This window comes from Trachemys scripta, chromosome 7 (assembly GCF_013100865.1).
Source record: "Trachemys scripta elegans isolate TJP31775 chromosome 7, CAS_Tse_1.0, whole genome shotgun sequence".
Taxonomy (NCBI): Eukaryota; Metazoa; Chordata; order Testudines; family Emydidae; genus Trachemys; species Trachemys scripta.
In genome coordinates this window covers 33,961,682-33,985,677 of record NC_048304.1, presented here as the reverse complement: position 1 = coordinate 33,985,677, position 23,996 = coordinate 33,961,682, and the positions used below count along the sequence as shown (strand labels likewise).

Genomic DNA, 23,996 nt, shown 5'->3' with positions numbered 1-23,996 from the left:
GCCTAAAAGTTAAGTGTAGACCAGGCCTAACTGGCAGGAAGTTTACTCAGCCTGATTTCAGAGGTGAGAATAAGTGTCCTTTTCCTGAAGAGAAGGAAAAGGAGTGAGAACGTCTTTTCCAGCAGTAGAAAATGAGATGGGGAAAATAAAGAAATGAAGACCTCCCTCCAGTAGCTGAAAGAAAACCCATGCTAGAATCTATGGGGCGGGAGGAAGGCGGAGAAAGAAGAGAGGGGGGAAAAACACTTCTACCAGAAAGAACTCTTAAGAAGTTGTATGGAAAGCAATGCATGAGAAAGATCTCGTCATGTTGATAAAAAAGAACTATCAGATGGAATCAGAAAGGCAGATTAAGTGTCCTTTTTAAAATTGGTAGCCTTTAAAGTAAAGTGTTCCACTGGCGGGTGAGGGAGGAAGAGTGCTTTACATCCTTCAGCAGCAATCTTTTGGTTGCTCCAAGGTAAAATGAGAGGGTAAACAAAAGCACCCACAGTACAAAAACCCTGAGGTATTCATATGGATTTAAAAGGTATTTAAATATGATACAAAGAAAACATTTTCCCCCAAACATATAATACACAATTTACCTATGGAACTCACTGACACAAGATACCAAGACAAAAAATTTAGGAGGTTTAAAAAAAAAAAAAAAATTAGACACTGATATGAATCAGGAGAACATCTAGTTATATTTGATTTTTTCCCCTAAGGGAAATAAACCCACATGTTTCAGTGCCTAAACCAAACCCAAACTTACAGTTTATAAAAGAAATTTCCCCTATGGCCGGTTATTCCATATACATGTGGTACTTGCCACTGTCAGAAATAGGATACTGCATTAGATAGAACACTGTTCTGATCAGACATGGCACTATCCATGTTCCCAATCAAACAGGATAGGTCCATCAATGGCTATTAGCCAGGATGGGCAGGAATGGTGTCCCTAGCCTCCGTTTGCCAGAAGCTGGGAATGAGCATCAGGGAATGGATCACCAGGGGATGATTACCTGTTCTGTTCATTCCCTTTGGGGCACCTGACATTGGCCACTGTCGGAAGACAGGATACTGGGCTAGATGGAACTTTGGTCTGACCCAGTAGGGCCATTCTTATGTTAAAACAGGGAGGTTTCTAGTCAGTTGAAGTTTGTTTGGTTTTTCTTTTTTCTTTGGGGGCGGAGAGGGGGCAATTTCCCCCCAATCCTGATAGGTTTAGTTTAATGCTTGCTGCAAGTGAGAGGTACATCCTCTCCCTCACACTTCTCCATTCCATTAGAGCACTCCATGGAGAGACAAGCTGCCAGGTTGTGATCTCTCTCATTCTCTAGTTAGCAGAGAATAAGAAAGGGGTCCCGGATTAAGAGGCCCCTTTTCAACACTTGGACTGTTGGATGCTCAGGTTAGGGGTAAAACTGAATTAAGATGCAACACACATGACCCTTAGTCTTCATGCATCTTCAACCTTTCCTGTCATCAAAGAGTGCAGTCCAAAATAGTCTACTTTGTCAGCTCTTTGTCATTTAGTGATTTTTAGACCACAAAATACCCTCTGAGAGGCCTTAATCCTAGCTCGCTGGAACCTGTCTGAAACTGAATCTACCAATCTTGGAGGCTGTAAGTGAGTAACACCCATGGGTTCAGCTTTCTGAGTAGGATATGACCAATTTACAGGATGATATGGAATACATCAGCCCAAGTAAGAGGAGTTAGGATTCCATAGAGATCAGGCTGTTTAAGAGAGGTTCTTTTTACTCTAATTGAACAGCTGACCTGGACCCTTAATCTGAAAGATGAAGATTTTGGAGAACCAAAAGGAGCTGTTAAGGACATGACTAAACACCCTGGACATGCTAAACCACAGGAGCCTTAGCAGCTCAATGCCCTGGTTTAGGACTCTTTTTTTAAATCGTTGTTATTCCAAAAGAGAGTCCAACATCTCCAGGTAGATGAGACCACTCTCAAAATAGATTTCCAATGACCCATAAAGACTCAAATGGACTGTAAAGCAGGGATTATGCTCAGCTGTTTATTCAGCCTAAATGACTATGGCTCTATTAAGGTAGATTCCATCAGGGAATACTTTTCATTTAGATTTCTTTTAGGTTAGGATATAACCTTTCTAATCAGTCTCTCTGCCTACCAAGCCCTGTGGTTGCACAGAGCCTGGTGAGCTGATCTCTAGAATTGCCTTAGCTGGAGGACAATTTACCTCCGATTAGGATGGCAGATCTAGTGTAGCTTTGCCAGATCCTCCCCCTGGGGCCAATTCCTTCAGAAGCAAAGTAACAATGGGGATAGGTTCTAGGACTACATTCCTTACGGACTGTCAAGGCTCCTTCCCCACTCTGAACTTTAGGGTACAGATGTGGGGGCCTGTATGAAAACTTCTAAGCTTAACTACCAGCTTAGATCTGGTCTGCTGCCACCACTTCCAATGGGCTAACTCCCTTTCCTGGGTAGCCCTGAGAGATTCTTCCACCAACTCCCTGGTGAACACAGATCCAACCCCTTGGATCTAAAAACAAGGAAAAAATCAATCAGGTTATTAAAAAAGGCTGTTAATTAAAGAAAAAGGTCAAAATCATCTCTGTAAAATCAGGATGAAAAATAACTTTACAGGGTAATCAAACTTAAAGAGCCCAGAGGAACCCCCTCTAGCTTTAGGTTCAAAGTTACAGCAAACAGAGGTAAACACCCTAGCAAAAAGTACATTTACAAGTTGAGAAAACAAAGATAAAACTAACACGCCTTGCCTGGCTGTACTTACAAGTTTGAAATATGAGAGACTTGTTCAGAAAGATTTGGAGAGCGTGGATTGATGTCTGTTCCCTCTTAGTCCCAAGAGCGAACTCCCCCCAAAACAAAGAGCACAAACAAAAGCCTTCCCCCCACCAAGATTTGAAAGTATCTTGTCCTTTTATTGGTCCTTTCGGTCAGGTGTCAACCAGGTTACCTGAGCTTCTTAACCCTTTACAGGTAAAAGGATTTTGGAGTCTCTGGCCAGGAGGGATTTTATAGTATTGTACACAGGAGGGCTGTTACCCTTCCCTTTATAGTTATGACACGGACCTACAAGGAAACGGTCATTCACTTGTGCCAAATTCTCCTGGATTGCCCAGTCCATCTCATTCCAGGGCAAAAAGATCAGTCCAGTGGAGGAAAAGGTGCCAATTCCCCTAGCCCCAACTCTACATGAAGAGCTGTGAATCTATATGCCCCATCCTCTAATCAGGTGATCATTCCAGGTCTTTGCACAAAAAGGGCCCTTATTATGATTGATCACCGGGTGCTACAAATATGTCTCAGGTACTCAGTAGTCTTTGCATAGATAAGAGCTCTTTTCTTCTCTATTTCCCCTGAAAGGTCTGTTCAAAAAGAAGTCTGTACCCAGTATATGATAGATTACTCGATTTAAAAAAATGTAGTAGTAGAATTCCAGCCTTCTTAGGCAGGCACTGTGGCTGAACTCTCTCTCACTGTGTCTAGTGGTTCCTGCCCCTTCTCAACCTAAAAATCAGTTTCCTGCTCCAGGTGCCATTCAGGAAGTCATTACTCTCTATTGATTAGCAGGATGTTTAATCTCATTCATTCCAAACATGATTATTTATCTGTAGCACTGAAAGTGTGCCAGGCACTTTACAAACACAAACAGCCAAAGCCCTTGCCTCAAAGGGCTTACGGTCTAAACAGTTCCTTTGTGGCAGCAATAGCAGTTCAGATCTCTTCCCTTTAAGCTAACCACAACACTCCACACCTTTTCCAAAGGGAAGGTGGTTCTTGCTGTGGCTCTCTGCAGGGCAAGGCTTTTTGCCCACTTGTCTAGCTGACTGAACGAGGCCAAAGTCAGAACAGCAAGGTTCAAATCTTCTAGAAGTGAACAGCTAGCAACAGAGCCAAGAGACACTGGGGGCTTTCTTCCTGAGAATTTTACTGCTTGGAGTTTTGATTCTTCTCCCTCGCCTCCACAAATTATTGCTCAAGAGGCTTCTAATTGAGTTGGTTTGGCCAGTTAACCATTTGAAAAAGGGCAAAAAGGTTATTCTACTTTTGCTTTTCCCCACCTCACTCTGCTAATTCTTGGGCACACTGGAGAAAAGTACAATTATAAAATGTTATCCAACAACATTGGTGCTTGTTATGCCTCCATTCCATGCTTCTGAGCAGGCTGATAAGTAAAGCTTCATTCTTTATAGCACTATTACTTTGCTACTGCATAATAAAAAGGGCAGAGAATGTCACAAAGAAAACAACTCAAGGGATCCTAATTTATCAAGTCTCTGTTTTTCTTGATAAAAAACGAGGTCCTAGTTTTCTGAAGTGCTGAGGCACTCCAACTTAAGTCAAAAGGAAGTAAAGGTAACCAGCACCTCTACAAATTTTATATATCAAAAAAAAAAAAGACACTGTCTTTACACTGTTAAAATGACAGGAAATTTTCTAAATCTCAGATTTTCATGAGAAGGAATGAGAGGTCCCTGCTTTTTGCAGCTATAGGGGGTGCCAAATAATCAAATTCCTAGTGACTATAAACTGATGCAAAAAAACTACCACCCCGAGCTCCCAAGCTGAATCCAGGTATAATGACCCGGTTTGGAATCACAGCACCTTCACACTTCCAGCATCTGCACGAGAGACCAGGCTTTTCACCAAGGTCATTGCTCCAAGACCTAGACAGTGCCTAGCCGCTCTCCCCACTCATCTTATTAAGTCTATGGCTTGTAAATGTGCCTGGAAGGGTTGGTTGGTTTGTTTTTGTAGTGTCTGGAAAAAAATAAATGTTGTGTTTTGTTTTTTTCCACACCTGCAGTTAACCAAAAACCCACTATTCCCAGAGTTGCAATGACATCACTGATGCTATGTCAAATGGAACTAAAGATGTTAAGCCATGTTAAGTTAGTTCTCTTGGAAACTCAGGAAGGCAATATCTGTCAAATGGAAAAGCAAAAAAGCAGTTGAGAGAAACTGAAGAGTAAAAAAACCAACAACTTTTTTGGAAGTATCTGACTGGAGTCTTTTAAAAAAAGAATAAAGTGAATTTAAAAAACAAACAAGGCAGAATACATCTTAATTAAAATGATTTTGTTTTCATAATAACCAAGTAAAATTTAGCATATATTTGGCAAGTACCTTATGGAACATGACTGTGGACATATTGTTCAAAGCCATATTCTGAATTGGCTATTCTGACTTTGAGTAATGTTACACCTGTAAATCAGCTCCCACTGGTGGATATCTGGGCTCTCAAACAAAAAGGAAAATCCCTATGCCTCTTTAAATAACAAAACAAAGATGGATTTATACAACTCTGAGGATTTCTCTTCCACCAAACTAACTATTGATTCCACTTTTTTCCATTCCTCAGACTTCATCACAGAATGATCCTTTCATGGATCAATAACTCTCCCCAACAATCTAGCTAAAGAGATGGAGAAGAGCCGTGTGGGTCTCTGATGGTTTCCCAGCAATGGTTTAAGAACCAGGGGACTAAAAGATTATTCTGAAGAGACAGGAGTCCCTCTCTTCCTCCCCTAATTTTTCAGCTTAATAACTGAATTGGGAGCCTTAAATCTGTCTCCAAATTCAAATTTCTAAATTAAGCTTTAGCTTGAAAAGTGCTCCACCACTTCCACATTTAGCTGGGATGGCAGAGAAAATGACTGTTTCCATTACAAATGCCACTGCTACCTTTCTTGCAGTGGCATTCCAAAGTATTACTTTGGTCACCCAGCCCCAGTTTTCAAGAGACAATAAAGCAACTTTTTTTGTGTGATTTTTATTAATTGCTTTTCATTAAAAGTTGCCTGATTTTTTTTCAGGCTATACTTGACACAAAAATAGCCAGGCAATTTTTAACTTAAAATGCAGGTCAGAAAGTTGAGTGCTTAAGCTGTGAAGTTCAGGACAGAGGGAAAAGTTAAGTAAATTGGAGTAAAGAGGAGGAAAGAGTGACAGTTCTGAACTACTGCCATCATTCCATCTCCCAATGAACCCAGCTGCCCTATCAGCAGCAGTTTTTAGCTTATTACTACTTTTAACTCTCAGCAGAAAAAGATTCTTAAGTTAGTATTTAACAGAAAGTAAGAATTAAACTGGCCACTGAGCCATGAATTGCTACAGACAGGACAGCCAAACTCATGGGAAATCAGAGGGATTAGATGTCCGAAGTAATTTTAAAAGGTTTTTAAAATTACATACAAAATTTTAAATATATTTTATTACAGATAAGGGGCCAATTTTAGCATTGAGGTAAATGACAGTGGAAGTAGGTCATTAAAAGGTGTGCAGACTAAAGTACCATACCTTGCACCCAATTGTCATTAGAAAGCTATTGGTGTATTTCTGAGGAGTTGAAGGTGCCTAGTCTTCATTATTGTACCTCAAAAAGCACCCAAGTTGTGAATCAGCTGCCTATGAAACACATATTGCTGTGGTTTGTTACTATAATGGACTATAATGTTTAACTGCTAAAAATCAGATTAGGTTTGTACCTTAAGTGAGGCTAGTGGATGTTCTGGACCAAGTAAACTCCAATGAAAGGAAGCCAAATCTTCATCAGGAAGAATGTGATTACCTAGAATATACAACATGCAGAACTTTTAAAAAAAAAGTACACCTTTAAAAATCAAACACTTTGTATAAACTGATTCTGCAGCAAAACTGATTGATGCAGCAAAGCAGATTTGCAGTCAAACCCAAATACATATAGGTTTATCCTAGGGGGCAGAGGAGGAATTAAGTTTGTAAACAAAAATCTATTATTTCATAAAGCCTAATTAAAAAACGGTTACCTACCTTTCGTAACTGTTGTTCTTTGAGATGTGTTGCTTATGTCCATTCCATTCTAGGTGTGCGCACACGCATGTGCGCGGTCGGAGATTTTTGCCTTAGCAGAATCCCTAAGGCCAGTTGTGGCGCCCCCTTGAGTGCCACGCTCATAAAGCGGTATATCAGGTGCCGCTGGCCCTACACCCTCTGACTCAGTTCCTTTTTGCCAGCAACAGAGAGGTAGGAGGGCAGGTAATGGAATAGACATGAGCAAAACATTTCGAAGAACAACAGTTACAAAAGGCAGGTAACTCCTTCGAGTGCTTGCTCATGTCCATTCCATTCTAGGTGACTCATAAGCAGCATCAGTGGAGGTGGGCTCAGAGTTCATGGTTTTGCAGCTTGCAGCACTGCTCTGCCAAAGCCAGTGCCGTCTCAAGCTTGTTGGGTAAGCGCATAACCAGGCGGGAACATGTGGACAGACTATCAGATCTCTTGGATTGATACCTGTGCCAGGAAGGCTGGTGATAATGCTTGTACCCTACTCAAGTGTGCTGTCATGATCGCTGGCAGAGACACCCTCACCAGCTTATAGCAATAGCAGATGCAGGCCGTGATCCAGGAAGAAATCCTCTGAGCAGACACTGGTAATAGCCAGGTAAGCAGCCACTGGCATCATACATTTTGTGAACACCCTTGGGGCTGATGAGAGGCCAAAGGGCAGCGCCATAAATTGAAAATGGCATGCGCCCCCTATGAAATGGGAGGAAATATCTGTGACCTTGGAAGATGGAAATATGCATCTTCCAGTCGAGGGCGGCGTACCAGTCTCCCAGATCCAGGGATGGGGTGTTGGAGGCCAGGGAGACCATGCAAAACTTAAACTTTTTGAGACACTTGTTGAGGCAACGCAGGTCCAGAATGGGTATGAGGCTCCCGTTTGCTTTCGGGATTAGGAAGTAGAGGGAATAGAACCCTTTCCCTTCATGTCCTGAGGGGCCTCTTCCACAGCCCCCAGATGGAGGAGGTTCTTGATCTCTTGGACAAGGAGTTGCTTGTGAGAAGAGTCCCTGAAGAGGGATGAAGAAAAAGGGAGTTTGGAGAGAGAGGCGGTTGAAAATTGCAGGGTATAGCCCCAAGATACTATGTCCAGCACCCAGAGGTGACCTGCGACCACGCCGAATGGTAGGGATAAAGATGATCGAGGAAAGAACGAGGTGCATCCGGGGAATTGACTGGGGCATCGCTCTTGAGCGCACCTTCAAAATGAGTGCTTCTGGTCCCTGGGATGCTTCGCCAGACTGGACTGTGCGGGTGAGTGGGAGGAGGAAGGGCAGTGATGACTAAAGCGCGTGTCTTTATCCCTTCTCCTTGCAAGGCCTTGGCGATGGGGCGGGGGTGGAAGAACTGCTTCCGTGCAGACTACGGCATATGCATGCTCAGCGAGCGAAGGGTGGCCTGAGTGTCCTTTAACCCATGCAGCTTCCCATCAGTCTGCTCTGAAAAGAGACCGTTCCCATCTAACGGGAGGTCCCGGATAGAGGTCTTCATCTCCTGGGACAGGCCATCAGTCTGAAGCCAGGAGCTGCGCCTCATGACCACCGCAACCATCCTAGCTGCCAAGTCCACCATGTCCCATGCCATCTGGAGAGAGCACCTAGCCACCGCAGTGCCCTCTCTACCAGGTTGCCAAATTCCTAGGCCAGACCCTGAGGGAGAGACTCCTTGAACTTACAATTTTAACTTACTGGGCTCCCTCCGTATCTGCCCAAGAGGGTCTGATGGTTCGCCACCCGGAATTGCGGGCTGGCTGTTGAATAAATTTTTCTCCAAAAAAGGTCCAGTCCTTTGGCCTCTATTTTTCGGAGCTGAACTAGTGTGCCCCTGCTTGTCCTTTTCGTTGGCTGCCAAGACAACCAGTGAGCCCAAAGGTGGGGGGATATAAAGGTACTCAAACTCTTTGGCCAGGACAAAGTACCTCTTTCCGGCCCTTTTGGAGTTGGGAGGAATGGACAATGGGGTTTGCCAGAGGGCCTTGGCAATTTTCAGGACCCCATCATGCACTGGTAGTGCAACACATGCCGGGGTAAAGGCTGAGAGGACACTGAACAAGATGTCCATCTCCTCGGCCATCTCCTCCACCTCTAGGCCCAAATTCTCAGCCACCCGTCGAAGAAGGGCCTGGTGTTCCTTAAAATCATCCGGGAGGCTGGCCCTCAAGAGTCCCATGACCGCCTCGTCTGGGGATGAGGACGACGACTGTACCACCGGGGGAGGCTCAAGTGCATCATCCCCCATGGGGAAGGGGGATTTTGGGGTGGGTGCTGTCTCCACTACCCTGACCTCCGAGCGGGTCTCATGCACCGAGCCTGGTGCAGTCAGTGCTGCCAACTGTTGCTCCAAGGTGGTGGCAGATGAGCGGTGCAAAGGGGGCATCGTCATCACCAGCATGCCCCACACACTCCAATAAGGCCACCGGCCGTGCTGCCAAGGCAGCACTGTAAACGTTGACGTGGCCTCAGGTGCCCATTCACGCTGATGAGGTCTTGGCAAAGGGCTGAACTGTCCTTCTGTGCTAGAGGAATCCCTTTCCAGTGACCACAGTGGAGCCGTAGACGCCTGTGTCTGCCTGCTGACCGTCAGCACTGGAGACCAGTATTTGGAGCGAGGATTGATGCCAGTATCGAGGGGACCGGTGCCAGTGGACTGTGGCGAGCCCCAGAGGATCTGGTCTGCGACACCAGAGATCTGCAGTGCAGAGATGGAGAGTGCTGCCTTGTCTTGGGGGATCGGTGGCGCTGCACTGCCCCCAAAGGGGACTTAGCAGCTGGCTTGCCCTCATAGGGAGCCTTTGCCACTTCCTGCAGCATGTGTGGTGCCAGCGCAAGCTTCTGCTCTCTCAGTGCCGGGGGAGGCTGGGAAGGCATCGATGCCATCAGAAGTTTGGGTCCCCTTCTGCTCCCAGGAGTCGGTGGTGGATCCTTGAAAGGGCAAAGGGTGACCGAACTGAATCCTTTGCCCGATGCCCCAGGGCCTTTCTTTCCTGGTGCTGGGGAGCCGTGCTTCTTCGTTTTCTTTCTGGGCACTGGTGGTGGTGGTGGTGAGCGGTGCTGGGGGTGCGCTGCGCACCAAGGCCGAGGCACTAGGCGAGTCTTGGCGGGACAGCTTGGAAGCCCAACAAAGGGCAGCCTCCGTAAGGAGAGCCCGCAAATGAGTATCTCGCTCTCTCTCAGTCTGGGTCGAATTTTTTTTTACAAATACTACTCGTCCTTCCTGTGTGATTCCCCCAAGCGTCAGGCAGCTGCTGTGGGGGGGGGTCACTTACAGGCATAAACCTGTTACAGTCCTCGGTGGGCTTAAACTCTAGAGACCAAGGCATGGCCTGCCTGGGACAAAGTCCCTGCTGGGACTCTAACTTCTAACTACACTTAGGCTAGGTCTACACTCCGGGGGGGGGGAGGGGGGGGGGGGGGGGGGGATGTCGACCTAAGATACACAACTTCAGCTACGTGAATAGTGTAGCTGAAGTTGTGTATTTTAGGTCGACTTACCTGGCTGTGGGGACGGCGGCGAGTCGACCGCTGCCGCTCCACCATCGACTCCGTTTCCGCCTCTTGCCGCGATGGATTTCCGGAGTCGACGGCAGAGCGATCAGGGATCGATTTTATCGCGTCTTCACTAGACGCGATAAGTCAATTCCCAATAGATCAATTGCTACCCGCCGATCCGGCAGGTATTGAAGACGTGCCCTTAACTACTTAACACTAACTACTATAAACAACTATTTACAAGACCCTAAGGCTCAAAGTCAGAAGAAAGGAAGCCTCTAGCCCTTCCTATGCAAGGAAAGGTGCTCCGACTAACCATCACGGGTGGTAAAAAGGAACTGAGAGGGCATAGGCCTGGCAGTGCCTGATATGCTGACACATAAGCGCGGCACTCAAAGGGATGCCACAGCTGGCCCTACTGATACCACTAAGGAAAAAATCTCCGACGACCACGCATGTGGGCATGCACACACCTATAATGGAATCAACACGAGCAAGCACTCAAAGAAGAAAATGTTGTTACAGAAGGACAATTATTTCAAAATCTGAAGGTCCTATATTAAGAGCAAAATATTAACTCTGCATGTCCATATTTTTCAAGTCCAACCTTAGCTTTGAATTTTCAGATTAATGTATTTCTATTATCTAAGTTTTAATAGCTGAAGTGTTCTAAATTTTTTCTGAAATAGATAATTTACATATACTATTCTAAATCTGTGTTTAAGTTTTATATCTGGAGTCACTACAATTCAGAACACAGAAAGAGCTGTGGTTCATGTGGGAGATGTAGCCTCTACAGAAGTTAATAAGATATCTTCTTAAAGCTTCATCTGAAGACACTTAATCCTGTCTCCCATCCTGGCTGATTCTTTCTGAACTCCATGTGATGCACTTGGGTAACAAACAAACTCTGCAGCCATCTACCAGATTTAGTTAATACTCCTCAAATGACTTCAAGCTAAAACAGACACTTTCCAAAAATAATTGAATACCAATTCACTGATGCCAATAGAAAAAAACAAAACTGAAGTAACTGGGCAAAGCCATTTTGAGACAAGGTTGCTGAAAACCACTGGGAAACTTTTGTAATATTGAGGACTGTTCTTTTTAAAAGCTCTAGTGTTTTCCAAGTGGCCTATCCAATTAGCTTTGAAAACCTTTGCAACAGAAGTCTGCCCTCAGCAAACAATACGCATGAGAAATATCAGGCAAATTGGCTTAGTCTGGCAATGCTGAGTGAACAAAAGGTTAACATAAAATCCTACTTTCAAAAACGTAACTATGCCACCATCTGAAACTATTCTCTCCCCATATTTTTATTATATTTGCTCATTTTAATATGAGCTAATTTTAAGATAGTTTATTAAGCAATGCAGTTCTACTAATTATTTAGTAAATACCAAGTCAATTGGTTAGCCTGGGAATGAAAAGGGCTGGCAAGTTAATGACCAAGCTACGTGGTCATTTACCACCTAAACCACTTTAGCAAAGTGGAAAGTTATTTAAATAATTTTGATATTCCAAAGCATAGTATATTGCAATCAGAAAAAAAGGATTGAAGAAATGGGAAGAAACAACTTTAATAAAGCAAGAACATGATTCACTGATGACAGCATCTGAAAATGGATTTTACAAAGCATGAGAAGAAATCCTAACAGACTCAATTAAATTTAACTATCATAAATGTAGCAACAAAGTATTTTTTCATATTTAATACGTTTGTAAAAAGCTACAGGCTTAGTCTCTAGTGCTGTGAATATATTTAAAGCAGGATTTTTCAAACTTTTTCACTGCTTCGACATCTTAGGGTATCTTAGGGTATGTCCACACTACAGTTTCCACAGCAGCACAGCTACAGCACTACAGCTATGCTCTGTAATGCCATAACGTAGACACTTCTTACACTGACAGAAGGGGTTTTCCATTACCACCACTCTGAGTGGCTGTAGTTAGGTTAACAGAAGAATTCTTCCATCAACCTAACTGTATCTACATTGGGTGTTAGGTCAACCTAACTATGGTGCAGAATTTCTCATAGCCCTGAAAGATGCAGCTAGGTCAAACTAATTTTTCAGTGTAGATCAGCCCGCAGCCTTTCCTTCCCATTCACAAATTGCATTTTGCTGTGGCAACCACAGCAACTGTTTACAAGGAAAATTAATATTAGGAAAGTAATGTATTTTAGCTGACTTGAGGGAAACCAGTACCTTGCTGTTAGTCACCCTCTCCACACCACTAGAGGATGCCCTCTGGATCACAGTTTGAGGACTGCCAACTTTAACAACAACTGCAGAGACAAAAGCAGTTCAAAATTCTTCAAACTAATCGAACGGAATATCTCACTCCTTACCTGAATGGACAAACTATTTAGTCAACATGCCCATTCAAATCCTTCACTTCCTGCTGAGACTGCCATCAAGGAGAGAAATGATGTTGTGTCCCCTCATGTGGCCATTAAGAACAACAAGAGTAATATCAAACAGTTTTCATAGAGCAATTACTTCATCGCTACAGACCTCTAGGTCGGTCACTGGAGCCCAATTTAAATAAGGATTAGTAAACCTCAACTCAAGGCTAAAAAAGCCACTCAACGTGGACAAGTAGGAAGCCTTCCTGGGTGATTCTCATCAACTTCAGCGGGATCTAAGATTTCATTTTTAAATAATTATGTTTCTAGCCCTTGGGCCTGATACTCAACCATCATGTCTCCTTGGGTCAATCTAGTTAACTCTGATCATTGAATCATAGTCTTTAAGGTCAGAAGGGACCATTACGATCATCTAGTCTGACCTCCTGCACAACGCAGGCTACGGAATCTCACCCACCCACTCCTGTATCAAACCCCTAACCTATGTCTGAGCTACTGAAGTCCTCAAACCGTGGTTTAAAGACTTCAAGGTGCAGAGACAAACTGCTATAATGAATATAAGCACATGATCATTTCTCAAGTACAGAATTTTTAAATAAAATTTAAAATATGCAGTAGAAGATGCAGCTGCACTTAAGTACTATGTCTGATATATCATACATAGAAGATACTGCAAATTACGAAATGTATCTGAAGTTCTTTTACCAAAAAAACCAAAACAAAAAAACCCCCACAACCTGTCATTTGAGAAATAGCATGTGAATGAGTAATTAGACTTCTTATACTGCATACGCACAATGGATAAGAGATTAAGATTACACAAGCAACCTTAGCGCTGCTATTTCCTGATCTGAGTGCTTAACTATGTAACCTCAATTTTTTATTATTATTTTTCCATTTTTATGACATTTACTAGGGTTTTTTTTTTTAAATAAAAAGGTTAGACACCAATTAAAGACATTGCCCCATATAAGGAGTACACTAAATAAGAGCCCTCTACGTCACATTGTGCTTAGTTTTCCGCTAACCAAGGTTCACACAAGGTTTTCAAGTATACACGTCAATACTTACCGAGTGGATCCAAACTTCCACTGTTTTCGAGTTGGATCAGACGTCTTTAAGTGCACACGCTACCCAAAACAGGGTGTCCCTGACAGCATCTTAACTGCCCAATATCTGAGGCACTCTCCTTCCTACAATAAGCAGCTAAGTTAAACCTGAACAATACAAACTGTGTTCTCTAGTTAGAGAATACTTCAGGAGAAGATTGAAAAAAATCAGACCCACACTCACATCGCAAAGTGTGATTTTTAAGCCCCCCAAATTGATCCAAACACTTTGGTGCAATACTCAAAAGCGCTTCCCTGCCAAGTTTCAACTTTTTAATCCCAGCCATTCTGTCTTTCTTTAAAAAAAAAGGTCACCATTTGTCTTCGCTCTGTTCTTATTCAATAATGGTGGAGCCTCTCTCACCCTCAAAGTTTCAAGAACAATTTACCTTTGGGTAGCACCGGGTATAGAAACTTTCAGCCCAAAAGGTGAACTTTAACAGGGAACTAGCAACATAGATTAAAAACAGAAACACTAAGGACTTGTCTAAACATGGAAATTGACTAGCATAACTATATAGTGAAATAATTATTCCATGGTGGCTATGCTGGTATAACGCTCCCATGCTGACGCACTACTCTGAAATAAGTGACTTTATTCTGATATAACAGTAATTTATTCTGGAATAATTGTAATTGCTGTTTAAAGATACTATCTTAATTGTAATTATTCCAGAATAGAATGTTCTCACAGGGGAGTTATACTAGCATAGCCATAGTAGAATCATTATACCACTACAGCAGTGCTAGTTATTTTCTCTGTGTAGACAAGCCCTTAGGCATCCTTACCGCTAAGTGATGCCTTCACCCCATCTATGAGGTTTAGAGGACTCCTGGAAACCACAAGAGCCAAGTCTGAGACATCTTTCAAGACATGCAGCCCACCTATGGTTTTATTCAGGTTACATAAGATGCGCTGCTTTTAAACATTTACCTACATACAACTTTAACTGTATTTAAGATATGATTAGAATTACACAATATCTTTCAAGAACAAGTAATATCTCAAAATACTGAGATGACCTTAGGGACACTACTCCCAAATAAACAAACAACCCTTCCTATAAACCTTTATAAAAGTTTAATTATTTATAGTACTGCAGTGCCTAAATTTAGTAACATTCATAACAATATTCAAATACAAAACAGCATAGTACAGATAAACCTGCAGAATCCTAGAGTTCAAGTGCCCAGAGTTCATACAGAACCTTTTCTATAACTACATCACTCAGACTCCAAAAAATAAGAAAACAATAAAACAAATCAGGATGTTAGCTCAATGGTTATTCACAGTCTGAACCAATATGAAGCAAGCCACAAAAATACCTGGTAAATTTTTTTTGTTTCAAAGAGCTAATGTCTTGTTTTATAAATAAGTTTCAGTGGAATGGACTTCAAAAAGCTTACAAGCCATTCAAAACATTAAAAATCACAGAAAGACAAGGTTTTCTCTGCTAAAAACAAATTTTAAGGACCATTTTGTTATTTAAAGTGTCAATTTAGACAGATTCTAGCAACAGCAATACCAACCACCACCCACATAAAACTCCTAGTATCACTAGCTGTTTTACTAGTACTTTGTATTAATAACAATTTATCAATTTGGGGAGTGGTGGTGATAACTATTCTTGACACGGAAAGAAAACATGAACTGACATGACCAGAAATATTATCTATTTCCTGCATGGTCCCACTGCAAGTGTTTTTTGAATCACTCACTGCTATATGGTTCTTTCTATTCTTATGTAAAGGATTTCACTTTTTAGTAGGGAAAATATTAGCCTTGACAAAGTACGTGTGTATATGAATGTTAGTGTTTACTAGAGCACTGGCACGTCAAGGGAGCAATACATAGCCCTTTTCATCTATAGATTTCAAAGCACTTGAAGTATTATACTCATTTTACAGATGAGAAAGAACTAAAGAGGTTATGCGATTTGCCCAAGGTCAATCAGCACGACAATGGGAGAGGTGGAAATAGAATCCAAGTCTCTCAGCCTAGTCTGGTGCTCTATCCAGCATACCATGATGGAAACAATTATTCATTACTTTTTGCCCAGATAGAATTTAGGATACCAGTCTATGTAAGTTTTATTCTTTGGAGGTCTCCTGTAGAAAAACCTCAGTGCTGCAATGGTACTAGTGATACAGTAAATGGCAAGTCAGTAATAGAACAAAGTGCTAGAATGGTGTGGGCAGTACTGTGCTGCTAAAAGTGACAACTTTCAGATGAGACATGGAACTGAGGTCTTCACTAGTTGGGCTCATTAAAGATCTCATGGCATGTACCATCAGAGGCAGGAGAGTGTCCTAGTCAAACTCCAGCTGAGATAGTTACATACTGCCTACCAGTACTTCCCTGCAGTTTCAATTAAATACAATACTTTTCAGTTCTGGACATAAATTGTCCTGTAGTGAAACAGTTGCTCAGACCCACCTCAGTGACAGAGAAGTGATCCAGGCAGCTGAGGCACTACTAATGCTTGTACAACACTCATATCTGAGATAAAAAGTACTCTGGAAGTGCAAGATAACTACACAATTCAACATTTTTAGATGAATGGATAGAGTACACAAGTACATCTGTCTATCTGAAAATTTACTAAGACAAACCATGGTTATTACAAGTAGAGCTTAAATACTGTGTATTAATATGACTAAAGCTGTCTGAAAACTTTGATCCCATTCATGAAGTAAAATGCTTTGGCTCGTGAGAGCTTTTGCAAAACTCTTACTTTATTTCCATAAGAGATTTGCATTACTCTTTTCACAACCTTTGTAGCTATTCACAGAGCATCTTTCTAGACTCAAAAGTTGATTGCATTCACAGACATGCACAAGTTAGTGCCACAAGGAACCTAAAGCTGCAATGAGTATGGAGTGACAGAATATAATAGCTCAAAAACAATGGAAAGGGAAACAGGTCATACAAGGAAAGAGCTTTGTTAAAAGATATTATACACACACATCTTTTACAAATCATTTATTGTTAATATAAATATAAATTGTAAGTTTCACTAGTCACAATATGTAAAATTATCTTTACTTAACCTACCTAACAGAGCAGCAAAAATAGGAAAGCGGTTTGGATTCAGGTCCAGTTGCTTGGCAACTTCATGCATCAGATATTGGCTTGTTGTGAGACTTTTCCCATTACGGCTCAGTTTTAGGGCATGGGCACTGAAATAGTAAGGGATGTTGCACAATGCATAATCGGAGTCATATGCAACCAAACCATGGAAACCTTTTTCTCTGCAGAAAGCGATTACTTCTTGATGGTGATCCTCAATGCTCTGTGCAACCTATAAAAGAAGAGAAAAAAGCATTAAGTCTTTTCTCATATTTAGTATGATATACTGAGATCCATATCTATAGCTTAAGGAGAACCTGAACATTTGGAGTAAGATTAAAATAAAACAAAGATCCAAAGAATGCATTTTGAGCAGAGATTTCATACAATGCTATAGGTAGCATGTTGTGAAAACACTAAGATCTGTAAGATATTCAGACAGAAGTGATATTACTTAAAAGATAGCTCAGCATTATTGGATTATGTTACATTTTAACAGTTTTTCAAAATACAGACATACACTACTACACCAGTCAATATCAGCCAACTTATGAAAAAAGATTCTTAAGGATGTACTTTTCTAGTCACTGAAAGGACTAGAACAGAGTGGTCCCAATGGAGGCATAATTACAGAGGGCTCAAGTAAGTCAAATAAAGACCAACTTCTGACATTGGAAATAAGTAAACTTCCTGATCAGACAACAAGGGGTTTGTGTGATAATAATTTTTAAAATAACAGAGGGTCCTGTTTCAGAGTAGCAGCCGTATTAGTCTGTATCCGCAAAAAGAACAGGAGTACTTGTGGCACCTTAGAGACTAACAAATTTATTAGAGCATAAGCTTTCGATAGCCACCCGCAGGTCTGACATTGAATGACCAGACAGGTTAAAGTGTTCTCCCACTGGTTTTTGAGTATTATGATTCCTGATGTCTGATTTGTGTTCATTAATTCTTTTGCGTAGAGACTGTCCAGTTTGGCCAATGTACATGGCAGAGGGGCATTGCTGGCACATGATGGCATATATCACATTGGTAGATGTGCAGGTGAACGACCCCCTGATAGTATGGCTGATGTGATTAGGTCCTATGATGATGTCACTTGAATAGATATGTGGACAGAGTTGGCATCGGGATTTGTTACAAGGATATGTTCCTGGGTCAGTGGTTTTGTTCAGTGATGTGTGGTTGCTGGTGAGTATTTGCTTTAGGTTGGGGGGTTGTCTGTAAGCGAGGACAGATCTTGGGAGACAGACCTGTGGGTGGCTATCTTACAACAGAAGAACTTCAAAAACAGACTCCAACGAGAGACTGCTGAGCTGGAATTGATATGCAAACTAGACACAATCAACTCAGGATTGAATAAGGACTGGGAATGGCTGAGCCATTACAAACATTGAATCTATCTCCCCTTGTAAGTATTCTCACACTTCTTATCAAACTATCTGTACTGGGCTAGCTTGATTATCACTTCAAAAGTTTTTTTTCTCTTACTTAATTGGCCTCTCAGAGTTGGTAAGACAACTCCCACCTGTTTATGCTCTCTGTATGTGTGTATATATATCTTCTCAGATGCTCTGAAGAAGTGAGGTTCTTACCCACGAAAGCATATGCTCCCAATACTTCTGTTAGTCTTAAAGGTACCACAGGACCCTCTGTTACTTTTTACAGATTCAGACTAACACGGCTACCCCTCTGAATTTTTAAAATAGTCAGTCAACACTCCACAGTCTGCCCTTCCATACACTGAACTTCCAATGATTCCACAAGTTACAGGAACCACAACTGCAATATCACGCCCCAAACAAATTTAAAAAAAATTGTTTATGAAAACTTACTCCTTTGTCCTCTGCTGTTACCTACATCCCAAACTATTAGTCAGTGATTTGGAAAAATGCCGAAAGCTTTCATGCTGGGACAACCTAGCCTCAACAAGCATCTGAATTTAAAAGTAAAATGCCTTGAGATACCTATTCAAACCCAAGAAAAATAGCAAACACAAGGGTAAAACAACAGTTCAATTCACCACAATACATATGTTTATATAGTTATAAACTTAGACTTAGTGATAAATTAATCAAATTTAAGTGTTAGTTTGTAAGATACTTGGGACATGGACAGTCTTTTTGTTCTGTAAAAAGAACAGGAGTACTTGTGGCACCTTAGAGACTAACAAATTTATTAGAGCTTAAGCTTTCGTGGACTACAGCCCACTTCTTCGGATGCATTCCATTCTATATGCATCCGAAGAAGTGGGCTGTAGTCCATGAAAGCTTATGCTCTAATAAATTTGTTAGTCTCTAAGGTGCCACAAGTACTCCTGTTCTTTTTGCGGATACAGACTAACACGGCTGCTACTCTGAAACCTGTCATTTTTGCTCTGTGTTTCTACAGCACCTAGCACAACAGGATCCTGGTCCATGACCAGGTCTCCTATGCAGTATGATAACACATATAATAAAATAAATAATCATAATAGTTCTATCACTCTTCAGTCAAACCAGAATAGTTTAAACTAACACTTTATTACTTAGTAAAAAAGCTTTAGTTCTAAAAGCAAATTTAAAAAGTTGTTTGAACAAAGCAGCCCTTGTGCTCTGAATATTATTCCATATTATATGCATGTAATACAGACACATTGTATTGATCTTCTATTGATTTTCAAGCTTCGGGTAAGGATACCAAGAGTGTAAGTTGAGATTTACACATGTAACTTCATGATTAACTCATATTTAGAAACTTGAGTTACTGGACAGTCAGCATCTTACTCAGTATTTTGTTTATATAGCCAATTTAAAGTTTGCTAAAACGTACGATTTTCTTAAACTTTTACCTAGTTTCTTAGGGAAACTATGTTTGGTATATTTGTTAAGTATCAAGGGATGAAGAAAAAGTTATGATCTTCTATGTTTCACTTTTTCTATCTTCATCTTTTAACTCCATGTCAAAGTTATCCTGATTGCAACAGTCTGCATTTAAGATCAACGGTGCACAAAGCTTCTCAATGTATTCCCTTGCTTAGCAAAGTACCCGTCATAAAGGTAACATCTTAAGAGTCCTTTCATAAGTATCTAATTAGTTACATCACCATTTGGTGTGGTATGTGTGGCTGTTTTCTTCATGTTCAAGATAGACTGAAAAACTCCTTGTGGCAGGTTATCAAGTTGTCAAAGATGACTCCAGTCACTCTCAAAGAAAAATGCAAGAGTTCAAAAATCAGATCTATAAAATGTTTTAAACTTGGGAAGGTTACTAGCACAATTTTTATGATTATTAAATTGTTCATAAGTATTAGCAAGTTATATGTATCGTGTACATGTTGGGCTCATATTACTGAACAACTGTGTTTAAGTAACACAAATAATTAAGCTGTTATATGAAGAAGAGCTGTACTGGCTGTCTGTCAAGGTACAGTGAACTTTCAACTTTACCAAAACCCAAACCGGATATAAGGGCCACAAAACGAGTATAAAAGCTAGAGATAAGAGGTTTAAAAGTTGTACAAATCAAACTAGTTGGAACATGCATGTTATGCCAAAATAAAGCACAAAGGTGAAAATCAGAAATCTGGGGGGGAAAGCAATGTGACTTGAAACAATTTTCAGTGCTTAAAAAGGCAAAAAATTAAGTTTAAATCTCAGTCACGTGTAAATGATGCCAGACCAGGAAAAGAGAAAATAATTCAAGATTTACTATCTGACACACACGGAAAAGAAAATGAGGTTCTGCCGAAGCACTAACAATGCTAGGTCCGTGCACTGCTTAATCATTTAAATTCTAACAAACGTGCTTGGCATAAAAACAAGTTTCTGTTTCATGAATTACATTTCTTTCAATGGACAACAAACAGACGTTCACGACAAAAATAAGGATCTGTAGAACATTTAATATCTCAGAGAAATCTGTGTTAGCTTATGTTGTGCTGAAGTAATTTAAAAATTATTTAAAACTGCTCTGGGTGGGAAGTATTTACTTTTTTCTTAGCACAATAAACCGAGCTAATGGATAGTTTGTAAGAATGCAGAGAGGCCTTAAATCACAACTGTTTCCAATAAGATTACTGAAGATTAATTCATATTTAAAACTTGTTACCAATGTTCTCAAAACAAGCCTTCTTGAAACACCAAAATAAAATAAGACATTTCATTTTGCAATGAGGTTTTATTGCCTTATGCACATGCAAAAAAAATTAAACATGCAAGTTCGATTTACTCTTGCCCACCCAGAATGCTGTCAGAAACTGTGGGGTAAGTAGAATGTGAGGGGGTTTGGGATAAGGGTTAAAGAAGAGAAAAGTATATTTGAGAACTATAAAATAGAACACCAGAACTATGATCAGTAAAAGAAAATAGTGCATGAGAACAAAAAAGTAGCTAGTTTTGAGTTTAAAAAAATATATTATTGAAAATAAGTTATTAGTAAAAAGCAGGAAGTTTATGGTCTAATCTTAAAATTATCTATATATAGTCCTATCTCACAGCATCCTAGTTGGTTGTATAAACTGATCATCTATTTGGATTACTAACAAATTCTCCCCATTTCACAGAGGGCTGGCCAGTTCAAAGAAATAGAGCAATACGGAGCTGCCTTCTATCTTTAGGTCAGCAATTTGAATCTCTCCAACATTGGCAGTGACTAAAAAAGGATTACTCTCTGATAACTTCCAAGTGCTTTGGTGGGGTAAATCCAGCTCCCCAAGAGACGTGTGTCCACAAAACCCACCACAACTCATCCTTTATTCACAATCTCAGCAAAAAGGCCAAGGATTCAATAAGTATGAACTGTTCTCTCCCCACTAAAGTTGGTTCCTTCAGGTCAAGTTGTAGGCATGCTGGCAGGGAACTACAGAAAAACTCATGCTGCAGCTCCTCTTTTTTGTGAACAGCCACAAAGCTGTCAAATTCAGCAACTTTAAATACATTAAATGTACTCAAAAGAATAGAAACAACACACAAATCCAGTTTACATATTGCTTAAGTAACTATGGCTATGTCTACATTAGAGATCTTACAGCAGCACCGCTGTAAAGTCTCCTGTGTAGCTGCTCTATGCTGACAGGAGAGTGCTCTCCCATCAACATAATTAAACCATCCCCAACAACAAGCAGTAGCTATGTTGGCAGAAGAGCATCTCCTGCCAACATAATGCTGTCCACACCAGCGCTTGTCTGTGAAACTTATGTCAGTCAGGGGTGTGTTTTTTCACACCCCTGACCAATAAAAGTGCTAGTGTAGATATAGTCAGCTACTAACAGCTAGTTAAAACTTACTACTAATTTGCTGCATGTTAATCAGCTATCAATGCCAAAACAATCCATTTCATCTATAAAAAAAGTTAGGAAAAAAACTTTATTTTACTGCTGGGAAATCCTCAGGTCTCTGGAGCTAAGAGGCAAAAAATATTCTTCAGAACCCAGAATTTGCACATTATACACCCTGACATCAGATCACAGTATCCATTTAAACAGTAGCAAAAGCATCATGCAGGGGTTCCAGAAATTGAGTTAAAAAAAAAAATCTTAATATCTATTTCATGGAAAGACAACAGCACATATTATACTATAACAATAATTTCACATCAGACTTGATATTCCACCAGGTGATCTTTAATGCCCTTTTATTTAGAAAGCATTAAAATATTTTTTCAAGCTACAAAAACAGACTAACATAATCACATTACATAACCAGACTTGGACTAATCCTTCAAGTTTTAAGAGAAATCATAACAAATCAAACTATTTCATGATAGCCAGGTACTGCATGGGAAAAAGAATAGCTGCCATCATGACAAAAGTAACCAGTGACTAAATAAGGACTTTAACTTTAAATAAATGTCAGGCCTCAGTGTTTTGCAGTACATAACAGACTATTGTGAAAGAGAGAGTTTCTACCCTGAGGGATTTCTAGTTTATTCTAGGTATATGCCACATCTGATTAACACAGGAAGGCGAAATCTCACTTCTCCTGTTAGCCGCAAGCTCTCACACACACACAAAAAAAAAAAAAAATTAAATCTAAATACATACAGGAACAGTACAATCATTCACACTAACCTGTCAATAATAGTAACACACTGTACGTCTGTCATTCCTGTTAACCAATCACTATACTAGATAGATTAACCCACAGAGTTATAAAATTTCTTACCAGTTACAATGGGATCAAGGGGTGGGACTTCCACCATCAGCTTAGGCTGAGCTGTAACTGCCTCTAAAATGCAGGATGATTTTTAATGCTGGGCCTTTCAACCTTAAATCCCAGATGAAAAATAAAATGGTACGTTTTCCTCTGTGAATCTAAGGTCTCACTGAACCTCAGAAAATTCCAGAAAATAAGTTATTTTGTTGTTTCTCCCTTTTGCTGAACACTGAAAAACTTAACCAAAAACTCACTTCTTCAATACACTTTCAAGACAGCGATCTTTACAGAAACTTGTCCTGAGCTCAAAGTTATCCTTTGGCCCAGTTACAGCTGTGGTGTAATCTGCCAAAACGGACAGTACAAAAGCCGAATAATGTTAAGCTCCAATTACTGATCAGTGGCACAACTCTGAAGGTCACATAATATTTACTATGCTACAGAAGCAATAGACAAAGTTGGCAACTAGTTAGTATGTGTTCCAACTTCTTCTGCTCTTTTCTCCTTAGTGGACATTTAAACAAATAATTCCTGGAATTTTCTTTCCAGGTTTTAGTTACAAAATTTTCTTTTTGTGGTAAATAATATCCATTAAATATGTGTCATAATTTAAAAAAATATATATTACTGCAAGAATTACTACAAATCTGGAAAGCTGGATAAAAAGTATATAAAATGTTTTACAACCTTTCTCTTGGATGCTAGAGTTAAAAGATTATAGTAAAGCCTCAAAGACATTCCCTCCTGCAGTCAAAACTATCAACAAATTTATACTTGTCTGAAATAAAAACAGTTTAAACTACAGCTGCATAACTATATGTTAAGCAGTTCTAGTTTACAAGAAAAATAGGTTATGACACTACTTTGTGTTAATCAATTATTTTAGAATAATGCATTAATTAGTTTAAACTACTTGAAACCCCTTTATGGAAGTATTCTGGGCCTCTTTATATTTTACAAGTTGTTTTTAGCTTTTTACCATAGATTCTGAACATCTACATTTTA

General features: G+C 40.4%; 1 protein-coding gene across 3 annotated transcripts in view; it reads right to left on the bottom strand.

The window, feature by feature from the left end:
- The window catches only part of FAM120A (family with sequence similarity 120A), a 123,049-nt gene that overhangs the window by 96,545 nt on the left and 2,508 nt on the right, over window positions 1–23,996 (bottom strand). For all 3 annotated transcript variants that reach the window (XM_034776821.1, XM_034776819.1, XM_034776820.1), the window contains exons 2-3: window positions 16,843–17,089; window positions 6,486–6,568 (exon numbers count right to left, since the gene is read on the bottom strand). In XM_034776821.1, coding sequence (XP_034632712.1) covers window positions 6,486–6,568; window positions 16,843–17,089 — 330 coding nt within the window. The remainder of the gene's footprint in view (window positions 1–6,485; window positions 6,569–16,842; window positions 17,090–23,996) is intronic.